The 17,866-nt window shown below is 42.3% G+C and overlaps 1 protein-coding gene across 1 annotated transcript in view; it reads right to left on the bottom strand.

Moving 5' to 3' along the window:
• Positions 1 to 17,866, bottom strand: part of LOC115459576 (alpha-1,3-mannosyl-glycoprotein 4-beta-N-acetylglucosaminyltransferase B-like) — a 317,839-nt gene that overhangs the window by 232,851 nt on the left and 67,122 nt on the right. Inside the window, exon 2 of the mRNA XM_030189387.1 lies at positions 6,543 to 6,704. Coding sequence (XP_030045247.1) covers positions 6,543 to 6,704 — 162 coding nt within the window. The remainder of the gene's footprint in view (positions 1 to 6,542; positions 6,705 to 17,866) is intronic.

The raw sequence follows: 17,866 nt of genomic DNA, 5'->3' as shown, positions 1-17,866 counted from the left end.
TAGCCGCTTTTGTGCCGTCGCCCAAATTAAGGGCGTCCATGGCATTAATGTCTCCCTCAAGGGCGGCCCACGAAGAAGCCGTCCGAGCCGCGTGGCCGGCCAAGATGGCGGAGGCGAGGAGCGGGGGATGGGCGTTTATGGCGGGAAAACCGCCACGCCGGAGGAAGGACCGGGACATTCATCGGTCACTAAACTGTCACCCATCAAGGGCGAATCAGGCTGTAAAACCCCCGCATCCCCTCTAGAAGCGCTCCAGCGATCCGGGGAGCGACCCTTTGCGCCCTCGCCCTCCGACGCCATATGCCACGAGGAGAAGAATCGGGGAACCCCCTGCCCGCTATAAAAAGGTAAAATTACCTGCTTGCCGCTCCGAGCTGTAACGAACTGGTGTCCCAGTGAGTAGCTGCAATGAACGTTTAAATAAACGTCGAAATAAACGCCTTTAAAGACGTTTAAAATTTTTTTTTTTTTTTTTTTTTTAACGGAGCCAGCGGGAGGGGGGAGAAAAGGAGGGACCTGGCACCACCAGGTTTGCACTTGCTCAAAAGAGCCCTCAACCCCAGGCCTCAACAAAACCTAAGGATTAGGCTTGGAGGCCTAGCCAGAGCTGCTGCTGTGTGTGACCACCACCTGCTGAGATAGAGAACATACTGAGGAGTTTCCGGCAGCACATGACCACATATAGGGAGGCAAAAGTTTGCTCTCTATCTCCACCTGCTGGTAGATGGACACAACCCACCAGTCTATGGATTGATCAGCTTGATGATATGGAAATGTGTAATTAAACTCGAATTCGTTGCCAGAGAATGTGGTAAAAGCACTTAGCTTAGCAGGGTTTTTAAAAAGTTTGGATATCTTCCTAAAAGAGAAGTCCATAAGCCATTATTAAGTTGGATTTGGGAAAATCTACGGCTCATTTCTAGGATAAGCAGCATAATACAGACAGAGAGGGCAAAACAGCATACAACCAAAGTATCCAGAAAAAAAGAGCAACACTGGGCCTTCAAGACTAGGACAACAGGAGTACTTTATTAACAGGTGACCCGACACGGGCTGTGTTTCGGCGCCAGAAAGACGCCTGCCTCAGGGGTCAGAATATTGAGAAGGTAGTGTATGAGTGATGAAGCTCACATGCCTTAATAAAATAAAGTCTCTCACAAAATATCCGCTGTAGTGCGAAAAAAACACTGGCTCTGACAAAGAGCCTTCTCCTGTGCACAATTTTCGGTGCACAGGAGAAAGCTCTTTGTCAGAGCCACCATTTTTTTCGCACTACAGAGGATATTTTGTGAGACACTTTATTTTATTAAGGCATGTGAGCTTCATCACTCATACGCTAACTTATCAATATTCTGACCCCTGAGGCAGGCGTCTTTCTGGCACCGAAACACGGCTGTTAATAAAGTACTCCTGTTGTCCTAGTCTTGAAGGCCCAGTGTTGCTCTTTTTCTAGGATAAGCAGCATAAAATGTATTGTATTGTTTTGGGATCTTGCCAAGTAATTGTGACCTGGATTGGTCACTGTTGGAAACAGGATATTGGGCTTGATGGACATTTAGTCTGAGTATGGCAACACTTATGGTAACATGGTTTCACTAGAGGCAGCTCTTGTCAGACAAATTGATTAATTTCTTTGTGAATGGATGATCAAGAGAGTTGGATCGAGCGAGAGCACTAGATGTGCTGTATTTAGATTTTAGCAAAGCCTTTGACACTGGTCTGCATACACAACTAATAAACTGCGTGTTCTCGGTATAGGTCCTAAAGTGACTGACTGGGTTAGGAAATGGTTGAGTGGAAGGCGACAGAGGGTAGTGGAAAATGGAGCTCAAAGAAAGAGGATGCTGACAATGGTGTGCCACAAGGTTCGGTTCTTGGGCTGGTTCTTTTTAACATTTTTGCAAATGATATTGCTGAATGGCTGTCTGGTAAGGATTTTCTCTTTTTGGAGAATAGCAAAATTTGCAATAGGATAGGCACCCCTGATGGTGTGGATTAAAAAAGGAGGGACCTAGCAAAGCTTGAGGAATGGTTCCTGAATTTGACAGCTAAGATTTAATGCTAAAAAAATGCAGGGTCATGCATTTGGACTACTGTTAGTGATATGCAATTTATCCTTAAAATCGAGCGTGGTACCGGAAGATTGGAGGGTGGCCAATGTAACGCCCATTTTTTAAAAAGGTTCCAGGGTAGATCCGGGAAATTATAGACCGGTGAGGCTCACGTCGGTGCCGGGGAAAATGGTAGAGGCTATTATCAAAAACAAAATTACAGAGCATATCCGAGGACATGGATTACTAAGACCAACTCAGCATGGCTTTTCTGTGGGGAAATCTTGCCTGACCAATTTACTTCAATTCTTTGAAGGAGTAAACAAACATGTGGACAAAGGGGAGCCGGTTGATATCGTGTATCTGGATTTTCAAAAGGCGTTTGACAAGGTACCTCATGAAAGGCTACAGAGGAAATTGGAGGGTCATGGGATAGGAGGAAATGTCCTATTGTGGATTAAAAACTGGTTGAAGGATAGGAAACAGAGTGGGGTTAAATGGGCAGTATTCACAATGGAGAAGGGTAGTTAGTGGGGTTCCTCAGGGGTCTGTGCTAGGACCGCTGCTTTTTAATATATTTATAAATGATTTAGAGATGGGAGTAACTAGCGAGGTAATTAAATTTGCTTATGACACAAAGTTATTCAAAGTCGTTAACTCGCAACAGGATTGTGAAAAATTACAGAAGGACCTTACGAGACTGGGAGACTGGGCGGCTAAATGGCAGATGACGTTTAATGTGAGCAAGTGCAAGGTGATGCATGTGGGAAAAAAGAACCCGAATATAGCTACCTCATGCAAGGTTCCACGTTAGGAGTTACGGACCAAGAAAGGGATCTGGGTGTCGTCGATAATACACTGAAACCTTCTGCTCAGTGTGCTGCTGTGGCTAGGAAAGCGAATAGAATGTTGGGTATTATTAGGAAAGGTATGGAAAACAGGTGTGAGGATGTTATAATGCCGTTGTATCGCTCCATAGTGCGACCGCACCTTGAGTATTGTGTTCAATTCTGGTCGCCGCATCTCAAGAAAGATATAGTAGAATTGGAAAAGGTGCAGCGAAGGGCAACTAAAATGATAGCGGGGATGGGACGACTTCCCTATAAAGAAAGACTAAGGAGGCTAGGGCTCTTCAGCTTGGAGAAAAGACGGCTGAGGGGAGATATGATAGAGGTCTATAAAATAATGAGTGAAGTGGAACGGGTAGACGTGAATCGTTTCTTTATTCTTTCCAAAAATACCAGGACTAGGTGGCTTGCAATGAAAATACAAAGTAGTAAATTTAAAACAAATCAGAGAAAATATTTCTTCACTCAACATGTTTAAACTCTGGAATTCGTTGCCAGAGAATGTGATAAAGGCGGTTAGCTTAGCAGGGTTTAAAAAAGGTCTGGAATGCTTCTTAAAGGAAAAGTCCATAGACCATTATTAAATTGACTTGGGGAAAATCCACTGCTTATTTCTGGGATTAGCAGCATAAAACGTAGTGAACTTTTTCAGGATCTTGCCAGGTATTTGTGGCCTGGATCGGCAACTGATGGAAACAGGATGCTGGACTTGATGGACCTTTAGTCTGTCCACGTGTGGCAATACTTATGTACTTATCCTAGAAGATCTTCTCATTTGACTGTTCTTTATTATATTTTCCTTCTTCTAATGGTATATGCTCATGCCACACCTGGACTAGGTTTGCTGAACACCCTGTAACTTAGACCAGTTCCTAATAGCTTGCTTAACTGTACAGATTCTGCTTCAAGTTTAGCCACCCATCTATTTATCCCAATTAACTCTGTACTACCCATCTTGTCCCCATCTATATATCTGCACATGGCCCCTCAGCTACATAGAAAAGCATTAGCATCATATTTATGCTATTTGAATGTTCTATCACATTCCTTATTAGGTGTTTCACTATTATGCTGCCATCATATTATATCTATGTTATTGAATATTTTTCCACGCTATTATGCAATTGTTTGTATTGTACTGACATTATATTTCCAAGTTTACCTCGTTTATTGCTATTTATGTTTTTATTTGGTCATTTTTACTATTATGTTGTTAACCAAATTGTAAGTTTTATGTTAAACTGGGCCTGATATACACCACCTAGTGTGAATCTGTTCTCTGTTCGTAAAGGCCATTAATAAACCCAATAAATAAAAAGTTTTTGAGAGTCCTTTATTCCACACCCTTATTGCTTTAAATTAGAATCTACTACTACTACTACTATTTAGCATTTCTATAGCGCTACAAGGCGTACGCAGCGCTGCACAAACATAGAAGAAAGACAGTCCCTGCTCAAAGAGCTTACAATCTAATAGACAAAAAATAAATAAAGTAAGCAAATCAAATCAATTAATGTGTACAGGAAGGAGGAGAGGAGGGTAGGTGGAGGCAAGTGGTTACAAGTGGTTATGAGTCAATAAATTAATTATTAATTATTAATAAATTAATAAAACCTAAACTGCCCAGGGGCTATTCCCAATCAACCTCAAGCTCCCCACAAAAGGCCTCAACCATTGTTTTCCGACTCCAGCAAAAAGAAACAGCAGGTAACAACTCCAAAAAAATGTGAATCTTCTTATTTCTATTAAACTACAAGCATCTTGCATGTTGTTTCATAAGAATCTAAAAATATATTTGTTTAGAAAACTGCTATTGTAAGATTTCTTATCCTGTGATTAGTTTATGTGAAAGATTTACAGAACTGTATATCTTACCATTAGTTATGTATTGTTATTTATGATTGATGTCGGGAGTTAGCGGTCTATAAATGCCTGAAAACAGAATAGAATAGTATCAGCCTTATTTTCGAAAGTAATGGACGCCCAGATTTTGACCCAAATCGGGAGATAGGCACTCATCTCGCAAAGGTGCCCAAATCGGTATAATCGAAAGCCGATTTTGGGCGTCTTCAACTGCAATCTGTCGCGGAAACGGGCAAAGTTGATGGGGGTGTGACAGAGGTGTGGTGAAGGCGGGACTGGGGCGTGTTTATTGGCCAAGAGATGGGCGCCTTCAGCCGGTAATCGAAAAAAGAAAGGCGTTTTTAGCGCGAATTTGGGTCATTTTTATTGCACCCTTTTTTTTCACAAACAAGTCCCAAAAAAGTGCCCTAAATGACCACATGACCACCGGAAGGAATCGGGGATGATCACCCCTGACTCCCCCAGTGGTCACTAACCCCCTCCCAGCATAAAAAAAACAACTTTAACAACATTTTGTGCCAGCCTCTATGCCAGCCTCAAATGCCATACCCAGCTCCATCACAGCAGTATGCAGGTCCCTGGAGCAGTTGTTAGTGGGTGCAGTGGACTTCACCCAGGTGGACCCAAGCCCATCCTCCCCTACCTGTTACACTTGTGGTGGTAAATGGGAGCCCTCCAAACCACCCCCAAAATCCACTGTACCCACATGTAGGTGCCCCCCTTCAGCCATAAGTGCTATGGTAATGGTGTAGAGTTGTGGGCAGTGGGTTTGGGGGGGGGATTTGAGGGGCTCAGCACCCAAAGGATGGGAGCTATGGACTTGGGAGGTATTTAATTTGTTTTTCTTGTTACAATTGCCCCCTAGGGTGCCCGGTTGGTGTCCTGGCATGTGAGGGGGACCAGTGCACTACGAATCCTGGCCCCTCCCATGACCCAATGCCTTGGATTTGTTCGTTTTTGAGCTGGGCGCCTTCGGTTTCCATTATCGCTGAAAAACAAAACCGCCCAGCTCAAATCCGCACAAATCCGATGCATTTGCCGGGCACAAACCGTATTATCGAAAAAAAAAAGATGGATGCCCATTTTTTTTGAAAATACGGTCTGGCCCGCCTCTTCACGTACCCGTTCTCAGACATCCAGTCAAACAAAAGCAAACAAGTCCGGACTTGTTTGCTTTTGTTTGACTGGATGTGTGCGGGATGAATCCACTGAATGGATCTCCTGTCTGAGAGATAGTGTCAAAAGAAGTCGGATGTAAAATCTGCTTATTCCATTGCAGTTGCCTTATACACAATGGATGAATTAGAATGATATATCGCTGTGCTTATGCGATGAATAGACAGCTCCTGAGGACGCCGTTGGTGAAACACAGCACTGTGTAGAGCTGCAAGAAAGGAATTGTTTGTACAAAGAATTTATGGACAATAAATTGAAACAGTAAGAAAGTATGTTATGAACTTTGGAAGATCTTGAACACAACTGAAATGGACTATAAAAGTGTGGATTTTAAATAATCATGGAATAATTGTGTTAATAAAGAGTAATTTGATAAGATTTAAAATCTAAAAGAATATCTATTCCTATAAAGTTTTATGCTGAGCTAGGTATCATCACATTATGCAGTTTTGATGCATTTCTACTAATTATTTGAACTCTACAGGTACTTTTGCATAACTTTCAAAACCAATTATGAAATTCAATTTTAATTTTGTTGATTCTTATTCATATGTGAATAAAGATTACATTAATGATGATAGGTTTTCACTGTATCCTCACAAACCTGTATAATTTTGAGTTGTGTTTCTCCTCTCTACCACCACATGCTTAAGTTCATTCAGGACAGCACTCAGCTCATGTGATCTTCTTTTGTTTTCATTTTTGGCAACCAAAAGCCTTTGATGAAGATCTAAGAATTGTTTCTGGTAGATATCTACTTCATTGCCTGTAGAGAAATACATTGAGATAGCTTATAAAAAGAGAACTATATATTTCATTAACAATACGAAGCTACATCAGTGGTTCCCAAACATGGTCCTGGAGGCACCCTAGCCAGTCAGGTTTTCAGGATATCCACAATGAATATTCATGAGAGATTTGTATGCACTGCCTCCACTGTATGCAGATCTCTCTCATGAATACCCATTGTGGATATCCTGAAAACCTGACTGGCTGGGGTGCATCCAGGACAAGGTTGGGAACCACTGAGCTACATCCTGTACAAAGTATCTGTTTTATATTTCAAAATATATTTTCTTATCACACAGCTTATACACTAATCTGGATCCAGTTCAGTGGATCATATATCTGACTGGCCTAACATACAAATTATCCAAAGAGGTTGTACACAAGTTTCATCTGAAAGGATCTATGTATTCTTGAAAACATCTGTGCAATAGAACATTGAATCATTTTAATGTCAGTCCAATAAATGGCATTACATTCTAGAAGGAAACCAGTTTTTATTTCTAAGACCAGTACAGTTTCAGTACTAGGTCCTATGCTGGCATACCAAAAGGAAAACACAGCCCAAAATCAAATTTGCAATTGTAGTTTTTATAAAGTAAAGTGACTAACAAGGAATATAATCCTCCTAGTTGAAGACTTAACATTTTTATTTATTTATTTTTTGTTACATTTGTACCCCGCACTTTCCCACTCATGGCAGGCTCATTGCGGCAGGCAATGGAGGGTTAAGTGACTTGCCCAGAGTCACAAGGAGCTGCCTGTGCCGGGAATCGAACTCAGTTCCTCAGTTCCCCAGCACCAAAGTCCACCACCCTAACCATTAGGCCACTCCTCCACTACATATGACAACTACATATGAGCTCAAAATGGGTTGTTTTTTTTAAGATTAGCAAAGACTGAATCTAGAGCCTAGGAAATCGCTGTTGGTTTTATGTGATGTTTATGATGGAGTTAAAGGATGGGAATAAACCAGCCTTCTCTCATAATGGTTATAAATGTTGTGATGATAAACTCATCCAGCTGGTCCCAAGCAATGTCACCTCTTAGCTTCTGGAAAGATGTACTTTTCTTTTCCTATCCCTCTGAAAAAAACAAACAGTTAGAAAACCAGAGCCCCTCCCCAATCTGCTTCAAACAACGTGCTGCCAAGCTGGGGAAAACTTCAGTTCATTTGAAAAAGAAAAAGCTAGCAAGCATATTTTTCTGTTTCCTATTATCCACTTTAAGCTTCAAGGTGCCAAGATGTATTCCTTCACATTTTGGTAGTTGACTCGGTTCTGAGTTTCCCAAACTTAGGTGCACTACAATGTTTTTCTCATTCTTTAGACCACCACCTCCTTCACAAACTTGGTTCAAATAGGATTCCACCTTCATCAAAAGGGCTATGTTCAAACTTTTTAAAAAAAAATCAGCGCATACCTCTCTTCTTACAGATAAAAAGACAAACCAATTCTGCTTGGTTTTTCCAATCCCTTTCAAACAAGCTAGCAGACACACACAATCTGCTCATAGCAAGGCTGCTACTTTGCCATGCCACTCAACCAATATGAGCAGCAGCTCTGCTACTTTTTGCCTTCACTGCAGGTTTCCAGTTCAGCTTCTCCCCAAGCTCCAAGCATTTCAAACTCTTGCAGAAATATAATGCATGAATTAGCCTGTCTGCTTTTAAATATAGTTCCCAAAGGGTTTTACTCTTCCCATTCTAGGACAGGGAAGAGAGACTAACACTTCCTTCTATATCCCCTGCCTCAACCTCTCGTTATCTGACCCTGGAGTTTAATCAGCTCTGGGACGCCACCCCTTCCAGGGAGGTTCCTGCCCCCACTAACCTGTGAGTCACAGATTCTCTAGATCCTACGGAGTCTGTGTTGCTAGGCAACCCCTTCTCATCAGTTCCAGTAATCCTAGTTCCCTGCTTCCTTGCTGACAGCAGAACGGAATACCGCCTCAAAATTATTTGGTCTGCCCCTCCCTCTTATTCTATACCCTAGTTCAGCGGTTATCAAACTGTTCGCCATGTCACCATGGTGCTCCACAGTGAACTCTCAGGGGTGCCGCGGCAAATCCTGACCTCCTTCCGCCGCCCACAATCCAGCATCGCTGCCCCCCTCCCACAGGTTCGAAATCTGCCGCTTCCTTCTTCTCCCACCGCCACAACAGTGCTTGCAGCTTACATTTTCGGGCAGTCCGCGATTCACACAGGCACTGAGGTGACTTCTCTCTTCCGCACCCAGCCCTCGCAAAAGAAGTTGCATCAGAGAGGGCTGGACGCGGCAGAGGGAAGCCCCTGGACTGCCTGTGTGAATCGCAGACAGCCCAAAAACGTAAGCTGCAAGCACTGCATCAGCAGTGGGGGGAAGGAGGAGGAGGCGGCAGCAATCCTGGACCTGCAGGAAGTAAGGTAGCAAGCTATGCTGGATTTGGGGAAGGCAGAGGTGTTCTGGACTTCTGGAAAGAGAGGGGCTGGTGTGCTGGACTATCTGGGAGGAGAGGGGCTGCAGGGAATGGAGAGGTGTGCTGGACTTTCTGGGAGGAGGGGGTCTGCAGTCAATGGAGAGGTGTGCTGGACTTTCTGGGAGGAGGGGGTCTGTAGGGAATGGAGAGGTGTGCTGGACTTTCAGGGAGGAGAGGTGTGCTGGACTGAAAAGGGAAGGGAAAAGAAAAGGAGACCTATGTGGCTAGGGCCGGGCAGGGTGCAGAGACCTATGTGGCCGAGGGGGTGGTGTGCAGAGACCTATGTGGCCGAGAGGGGGATGTGGAGACCTACGTGGCTTGGAGGGGGAGGGGCTATGAAAATTTCCTTGGACACTAAGGGTGCTGTGAACCAAAAAGGTTTGAGAACCACTGCCCTAGTTGGTCCGAAGGAGGGGATCTTTTCCTCAAAACAGGGGTAGTATAGAGGGAATTCCATTTTCCCAAGGGACTTCTGTCATACTCTTAAGAAACCCTCTGCATTTTCTATGAGATGACTATGTGCCTCTGAGCTGAACACCACAATGTCCAAGATAAATTCACACTGTCAAGTCAGATCTATATAAGTGAAGATATAGAAGTATTTTATATGGAAGACTAAAGACTGAATCCCACCCTCTTCACCCATATGGTCTCAATATAACTATCATATTAGGTGCTAGTGTTGTCCTATTCAATCCCTCCCATCTGTCCATGATACTGTTGTTGTACCTATGTTTTTGGTGATTTTTTTTTTTTTACAGATGTTAGAGGTTTTGAAAACCATTAAGATGGCTAATTTGTGCCCAAATTGGGGTATATCAGATACTCAAAAAGATTCACTCTCCCATCAGTAAATCTCTTCCACTTGAAAGCCTAATATGCTAGAAGTTTTACATTCCCTTCTTCTCCCTCAGAGATCCTCCATACTTGTTCCATGTTCTTCCTGACTGTTTAATAAATTCAAGTAGTACCATCAAAATATAGTCTGAACAACCAAAGGAAGGTGTTAAATGTCCTTTCATATCCATGCTGTCAAAATAAAAAGAGCGTATGTTGGAATGAAGTAAGATACGTTAGTTCCAAGACACAAGGCGATAGGATGCTGAGAAGGGGAAAATGGAACAGGGCAGCTACCCCAAGAATCACAGTGCCTCATCAGCTCTCTCCAGCTTGAAGAACTGATCTGGCCCCAGTTCATGCCACCAATACGCCTTCTCCCATCTTCCCAAGCTCAAGGCCTCAGTGCATGGACTAATAAATGGAAGGGGCATCTACATCAGTGTTCCAACTCCTTTCCATCAGAGTGAAGGATTCCAACAGCATGGTGCAAGAACTGTAGACAAAGCAGTATAATGCCACTGGAGTCCCAGTAAACTTGCAGTGCTTAGAAGCCCATTTGCAGGCGCGTGGCCAAAGGGGAATGCACCATGAGAGCCTTATACTTTTATTTTAACTTTGAATTTTATTTCCGGAAGAGGTTTCCATGGGCAAGCATAAAGTCATGTCTAAAGGTACTGTTTCTTCTATTGCAGTTACTGTGGGGTCCCACAGACAAACATGTGCTTTCAGGAGGGTTACTATCTACTCCCTCTGGAAGAATAGCCTCTGTAGAGGAAGTTTCGTTCAGTCCAGCTACTAGGACCCCTCATCCCCCTCCTAATGTATTATTATTTGATTCCCTTAATCCTCCAGCAGTTGCTTCATCCCAAAAATGGAGGCACAAATGGAGGCTTCTAACTGCTTGGAAGCTTTTTCCTTATTTGAATCCCATTGATATTGCTGATGATATATTGCTGATGTTACAGCAGTTTTGGATGTGGGGAAGAAGAATGTTTCATTGCAAGATTTATGGCAGGCATTGTGTTTTTGGAAAGCTCTTTCTGGAGAACTATTGCTCAAGTGTGTTGTTTTTCTAAAGATGCCTTGTCAAAGTTTAATAATGTGGATGTTAATTTAGAAATCCTACAGAAATAAATTACTAAATTGGAATCTTGAGTTTCTACTCTGCAAGCAGTGTCTTCTTCAGCAAGAAAAGATTCCCATATTATTCACTTGAAACTGGAGATGCTGGAGAATGCAGGCAGATCTAGAAACTTGTCTTTCTTAAATTTTCCTTGCTCTCAGTTATCTGCAGAAATTCTTCTTAGAAAATATTTCAAAGAGGTTTTGCTTCTTACTGAAGCAGATTTATTGATTATTTCTAATTGGAGAAGAGACAGCTGAGGGGAGACATGATAGAAGTATATAAAATAATGAGTGGAGTGGAACAGGTGGATGTGAAGCGTCTGTTCACGCTTTCCAAAAATACTAGGACTAGGGGGCATGCGATGAAACTACAGTGTAGTAAATTTAAAACAAATCGGAGAAAATGTTTCTTCACCCAATGCGTAATTAAACTCTGGAATTCGTTGCCGGAGAATGTGGTGAAGGCAGTTAGCTTGGCAGAGTTTTAAAAAGGGTTAGACGGTTTCCTAAAGGACAAGTCCATAAACCGCTACTAAATGGACTTGGAAAAAATCCACAATTTCAGGAATAACATGTATAGAATGTTTGTACGTTTGGGAAGCTTGCCAGGTGCCCTTGATCTGGATTGGCCGCTGTCGTGGACAGGATGCTGGGCTCGATGGACCCTTGGTCTTTTCCCAGTGTGGCATTACTTATGTACATTCCTGTTCAATTTGTTGTTAATGGCTCTGATCAGCAAGCTGCTGCTGGCAGTTAAGTTCAGCCAAGTCTAAATTTGACTGAATTTCTTGAAGATTCAACTGATAATATTGCAACCAGAGTCACTTTATTGGTGACGTTTTCTACAGATAGGGATAACAGTTTAAGAAAAAAGATATTTCCTTTTGTAGAGCTAGAGTACAACTGTTGCCTGATGTGTCTCAGGTGGCACAGGCTCAAAGGAAAGCTTTTCTTTCATTGAAGTGTAGGGTCTTGGCTTTCAGTGTTACTTTTTTCCTTAAGTTTCCTTGCAAATGTTTATGTTGCAGGGTACTCAATATATATTTTATGACCCCCTACTCAATCACAGAAATTCTTGCCTGATCACTCTAAGCAATAAGACTCTGGATATTTGTGGGGGGGTGGGGTTAATCTATATAGAGCACTATGTTGTGAAGTAGGTTATATCTCTTTTTGATTATTGTTTTTGGGTTTTTTTTAATTTCTTGACCTATTTCTTTTTTCTTTCCATGATGGGGGATAGATATTAGTATTTGTTTAATTATGTATTTACTTGTGCTTCTATTTGAGGCTAATTTCTGTTATTGTTTGTTGTATTATATAATGCAAAAAAAAATGAATGAGAAAAAAAAATGTATTCCACTGAGCACCTTATATCTGACATTCCCCAGCCAGAAAGTGGCTAATGTCATCTTCTGCAGCTCTCATCAATAATTTAAGATGCTGCTTGTTCCATGTGCAGAAAGATCATGTTATGTTATATTATACCAGTTTTTGTATTCCGCCTATACCTATTCAGTTCAAGGATGGATGCCAATGAACAAGAGCTGGGCCAAACTATCCAGGAACTACAAAAATTAAAGCAAACAAACTAAGATGGCACGCTAAACAGTAGTCAAACCAGTTTTACAAAACAAAAAAGCTTTTAGGTGTTTTCTAAACTGCAAAAAATGAGTACAAGACCTTACAGAAAAAGGAAGCTGGTTCCACAAGTTAGCTAGCTAGTACTGAATAGCCGATGAAAGATGTTTAACTGATTTTAGTTTCTTATATTACATTACATTTGGGCTTATATCTCACCAACACCTCTTCAGTTCTAAGTGGTTTACAAACATCGTATAAGAGATACAGAGATCACAACATTCCTCTGAGAATTACAATGTGCTTTGGAGCCAAGCAAAAATCTAATATAATAATTTGCTCCTGATGTCAGGAGATGTTACTACTGCAAGCAGTGAGGCGGGAAGCGCAAGACCGGCAAAACAGAAGAGCGGGCAGACATGTTGCTCACGAGGAGCCGATTCGCGATTCTGAGGTTCTACGCAACTGACAGCTGTACAAACGGCACTGGCAAACAAGAACAGCAGGAGCCGCTTCAGCGATAAGAAGACACTGACAGCTGAAGGCAAGCGTTCAACACGAAGACCGGCAGCCGCTTCCCACTGAACACCACACTGACAGCTGAATGTTAGGGCAGCGGTAAAAACAAAGACCCACAGCTGATTGCCACTGAGAGCAGAACAGCAGTGGCGAAAAAAGGTAACCCAACAAAAAGAAAAACACACACACACACACTGAAGATTTTTTTTTTTGTTACATTTGTACCCCGTGCTTTCCCACTCATGGCAGGCTCAATGCGGCTTACATGGGGCAATGGAGGGTTAAGTGACTTGCCCAGAGTCACAAGGAGCTGCCTGTGCCTGAAGTGGGAATCAAACTCAGTTCCTCAGTTCCCCAGGACCAAAGTCCACCACCCTAACCACTAGGCCACTCCCGGATGGGAAAAGGGGAAATTGGCATGGAAGGGAGTGCCCACACACTCTCTATAGATGCTGGGATGGGGACAGAGGAAGAGAACAATGGAAAACCAGATTGGGAATTGGGGGAACAGCAGTTATTGATTTGGAGGATGGAGATGGGGACTTGGACATTGGGTGAAGAGGCTGAGCAGGTAGTGGATGATCCACTAAGGATTGAGGGACCTTAAAGTGGGAAAGGGGAAATTGATGTGGAAGGGACTGCCCAAACACTGTCTCACACACACACACACACACACAGACTGTTTCTCTGACACACACAGACACTGTCTGTCTCACACACAACAGCTAAACCACAGAACAAAACCAGACAACACACAGAGAGTGAACTCTGTATCACACTCTCAGACTTTCTTTCACACACAGACACACACTCTGTGTCTGTCAGACACACACACACTCTCTCTCTTTCTCTCTCTGACACACTCTCTTATTTTCTCACCCACACTCTCTGTCTCTCTCTCTCTGACACACAAACACTCTTTTTCTGGCTCACCCACACACACACACACACAGTCTCTCAGACACACACACTCTCTCTCTGGCTCACCCACCCACCCACACCCACACTCTGTTAGACACACTCACTCTCTCTCAGACACACAAACACTCTCTTTTCCTGGCTCACCGACTCACAAACACACTCTGTCTCTCACACACACAGACACTGTCTCTCTCAAACACACACACAGATTGTGTCACTCTCTCACACACACAATGTGTCTTGGTCTCAAACGAACTGTATGTCTCTCTTTCTCTCACTGTCTCTTTCACTGTGTCAACGGAAAGCAAGGTACAACAGAATAGAAGTCATCAAACAAGACAGAGGAAAAGGACAACGGGGTGCAACACATCAGGTAAACAACAGAACTAAAACAGATACAACACAGAGAGAGTGAACTCTGTATTGCACTCTCTCTCTTTCACACACAAAGACAAACACTCTGTCACTGTCACACACAGCCTCTTTTCTCATCCAGACAGACACTCTCTTTTTCTGCCTCACCCACACACTCTGACTCTCACAGACACATCGACTGTTTCTCCCAGAAACACAGACACAGTCTGTCTCAAACACACACACAGTATGTGTGTCTCTCTCACACACATACAATGTGTCTTGGTCTCAACCATACTCCATGTCTCTCTTTCTCTCACTATGTCACACAAAAGCAGGCAACAACAGAATCTGAGACATTAAAAACCAGGAAAATTACATGGCGCAGAGCACATGAGTGGGAAACAGCCATCAATCAATACTGAGAAGCAACGGACAATGGGGTGTAACACAACAGGTAAACCACAGAACAAACACAGATACAACACACACACAGTGATCTCTCTCTCTCGCTCAACAGGAGGCCGCAACACACTAGCGAAACAACACAATTCTGATATTAAAATTAAGCATATTTACTTGGTGGAGAGCACGTCAGCAGGACCCAGCCATCGATCAAGACTCAGAAGCGAAGGAAATTAGATTGAAAAACAAGAGGTAAACCACAGGGGGGAAAAAAACAGCTACGACACACACACACAGTTAACTCTGTGTCACATTCCTTCTCTCTCGCTCACACAAACACACTCAACAAACAAACAAAAAAAAGGTACACACACACACTCTCTGTATCACACACATATACTCTTTCTCTCTCTGACACTCTAACACACACACAGTCTCACTCACAGACACACAGATGCTCTATGTGTCACACAACAGGTAAACCACACAATACACACAGATACAACACACAGACAGTGATCTCTCTCTCTTGCTCAACAGGAGGCTACAACAGCGGACCCAGTCATTGATCAAGACTCAGAAGCAAAGGACATTAGGTTGCAAAAGAACAGGTAAACCACAGAAAATTTTTTAAAAATATGACACACACAGTTAACTTTGTGTCACACTCCTTCTCTCTCTCACCCACACACACAACAAACAAAAAAAAAAGTATGTCACACACACACACACTCTCTGTATCACACACATATACTCTTACTCTCTCTAACACAAACACACAGTCTCACTCACAGACTCTCTATGTGTCACACATAATGTATGTCTCACACACACCGTCTCTCTGTCTGATATACTCTTTCTCTCTCACTCTCTAACAGGACAGCAGGGTGCAACACACGTGGGCAAATGTGAGAAACAGTGAGATTTACAGTAAGCACAATTACTTGATCAAGAGCACAGCACTGGCCTCAGCCATCGATCAATACAGCACAGCAGTGTACAACACACAAGAATAAACAGTGAAACTCAGAGATTACAATTTACACTAATACACACCGTGTCAGACACACAGTCACAGGATATGGATGACACAAACAACAACCACAGCGACACGTGAATGTGCTGCACATCACATGACTCAAAAACACACACAAACTGGTCAGCAGCAGGCTGAACGTTTACAAAAAAGAGCAGAAGAACAACGAACAAGGCGTGCATCTCTGACTGACGATGAAAAGGCACATCAGAGTCAACAAGCTACTGCAAGGGAAGTTTACACAAAAAATATTGTCTACAATGAAATTTAAAAAATGTAAACCAACATTACATTTGTAATAAAATTTGTTTACATCATGCTTACAGTCCATTTTTAAAAATAACACACACATTTATATACAAAAAAACATTACTCATTGCACACCCTGATTTAGGGTAATGGCTCTGTTAAAACCATAATTGCAAGTATATCACCATTATTCTAGCGCCCATTTCATTCCTGTAAGAAACGAGCCTTTTTTTTACTAGTAATACATATTTTTTTAAATAAGAACTTATTTTCTTTCAAAACATTAGATATCATTGTGAATGAGAAAATGTTCTGGCAATATCTTTTCAAAGTCTGGCTGCTTGAACGGCAAGAGATTTGTCAAAGAGCGCTAGTCTCTTCTTACCCTTAGATGAGGGGAAAGTGAAAAAACTAGCAGCTTCCTGTGTCCTAGTTCTGGTAGAGGTTGCGAATCAGAAATGAGCTAGCAAATAGCTAGCGGGTAAGTCCTTGTAGTGTTTTAAAAAGGAAGCATGCCTTGTTGAAAAACACTCTCGCCTCAATGGGCAGCCAATGCAGTTTGATATATAAAGGGGAGACGCTGTCAAATTTTGATAGCGCGAAGATTAATCTGATTGCTGTATTTTGGATGATATGAAGTCTCTTAAGTAAGGTCTTTGTGCAGCCCAAGTATATTAGGTTACAGTAATCAAGAGATGATAGTAACAGCGAATGCACCAACCATTCATATTGACTGATTTCAAAGTACTTCCAAGTGATACGGAGCTTTCTCATTAGGATGAAATATTTTTGGGCCAAGGAGTTAAGTTGAGTCTCCAGGGAAAGAGCGCAATCAGTTTGAATGCTTAGGAGTTTAATGGTTGGAGAAATAGTAAAGTCAAGTTGACTGATGGTAATCATCTTAGGGATTTGTTCTGGCTTTGAGTTAAAAAAATAAAAATTAGTTTTTTTCTGTATTAAGTTTTAACCTTATAGGAATACATCCATTTTTCTAATAGGTTGATACATGTTGGACCCCAGATACGTCAATTCTGAAAAATGATTGGAAGGGGATTAACACTGAGAAGTCATCAGCATAGATGTAATGGAGAAAGTCATTTCTGTCTAAAAATGAACTTAAGAATCGGAGAAAAACATTAAACAGTACCAGAGAAAAAAATGGGAGCCCTGTGGGACCCCGCACCTATTACTCCAGTTTAGAGATATCAGTGTTCAATTTGACCCTACATGACCTACTTTCCAGGAAGCCTCTGAACCACTTTAAAACATTTCCTCGACTCCCATTTCCTCGAGGTTCTATAGTAACAGAGTATGGTCCACTAGGTCAGTAGCAATGCGCTTTTTCATTCACTTAACAGTAGTCGGACATGGTCCAACATGGAGTACAAAACTGTTTCTGTGCTAAAAAGTGCACAGAATCCAGATTGAGATGCTGGGAGGATATCATGCAAATCCAAGTAGAGAGCGAGCTGTAAAGTCACCATTCCCTCCATTAATTTAGTAAAGAACGGAATGGAGGTCACTGGGCAGATATCTAGTATGAGGTAAGAGGGAACATACTTTGAGAATAGTTTGGTAGAGAGAGTTCACTGTGTAGTATAAAATTCTTTCCAAGCTCTATTTTGCAGGGATGCCTTCTTTAGAAGACAGGATCA

This window comes from Microcaecilia unicolor, unplaced genomic scaffold, assembly GCF_901765095.1.
Source record: "Microcaecilia unicolor unplaced genomic scaffold, aMicUni1.1, whole genome shotgun sequence".
NCBI classification, from domain to species: Eukaryota; Metazoa; Chordata; class Amphibia; order Gymnophiona; family Siphonopidae; genus Microcaecilia; species Microcaecilia unicolor.
The sequence above is the reverse complement of the archived record's forward strand: the minus strand, read 5'-3'. Positions and strand labels throughout refer to the sequence as shown.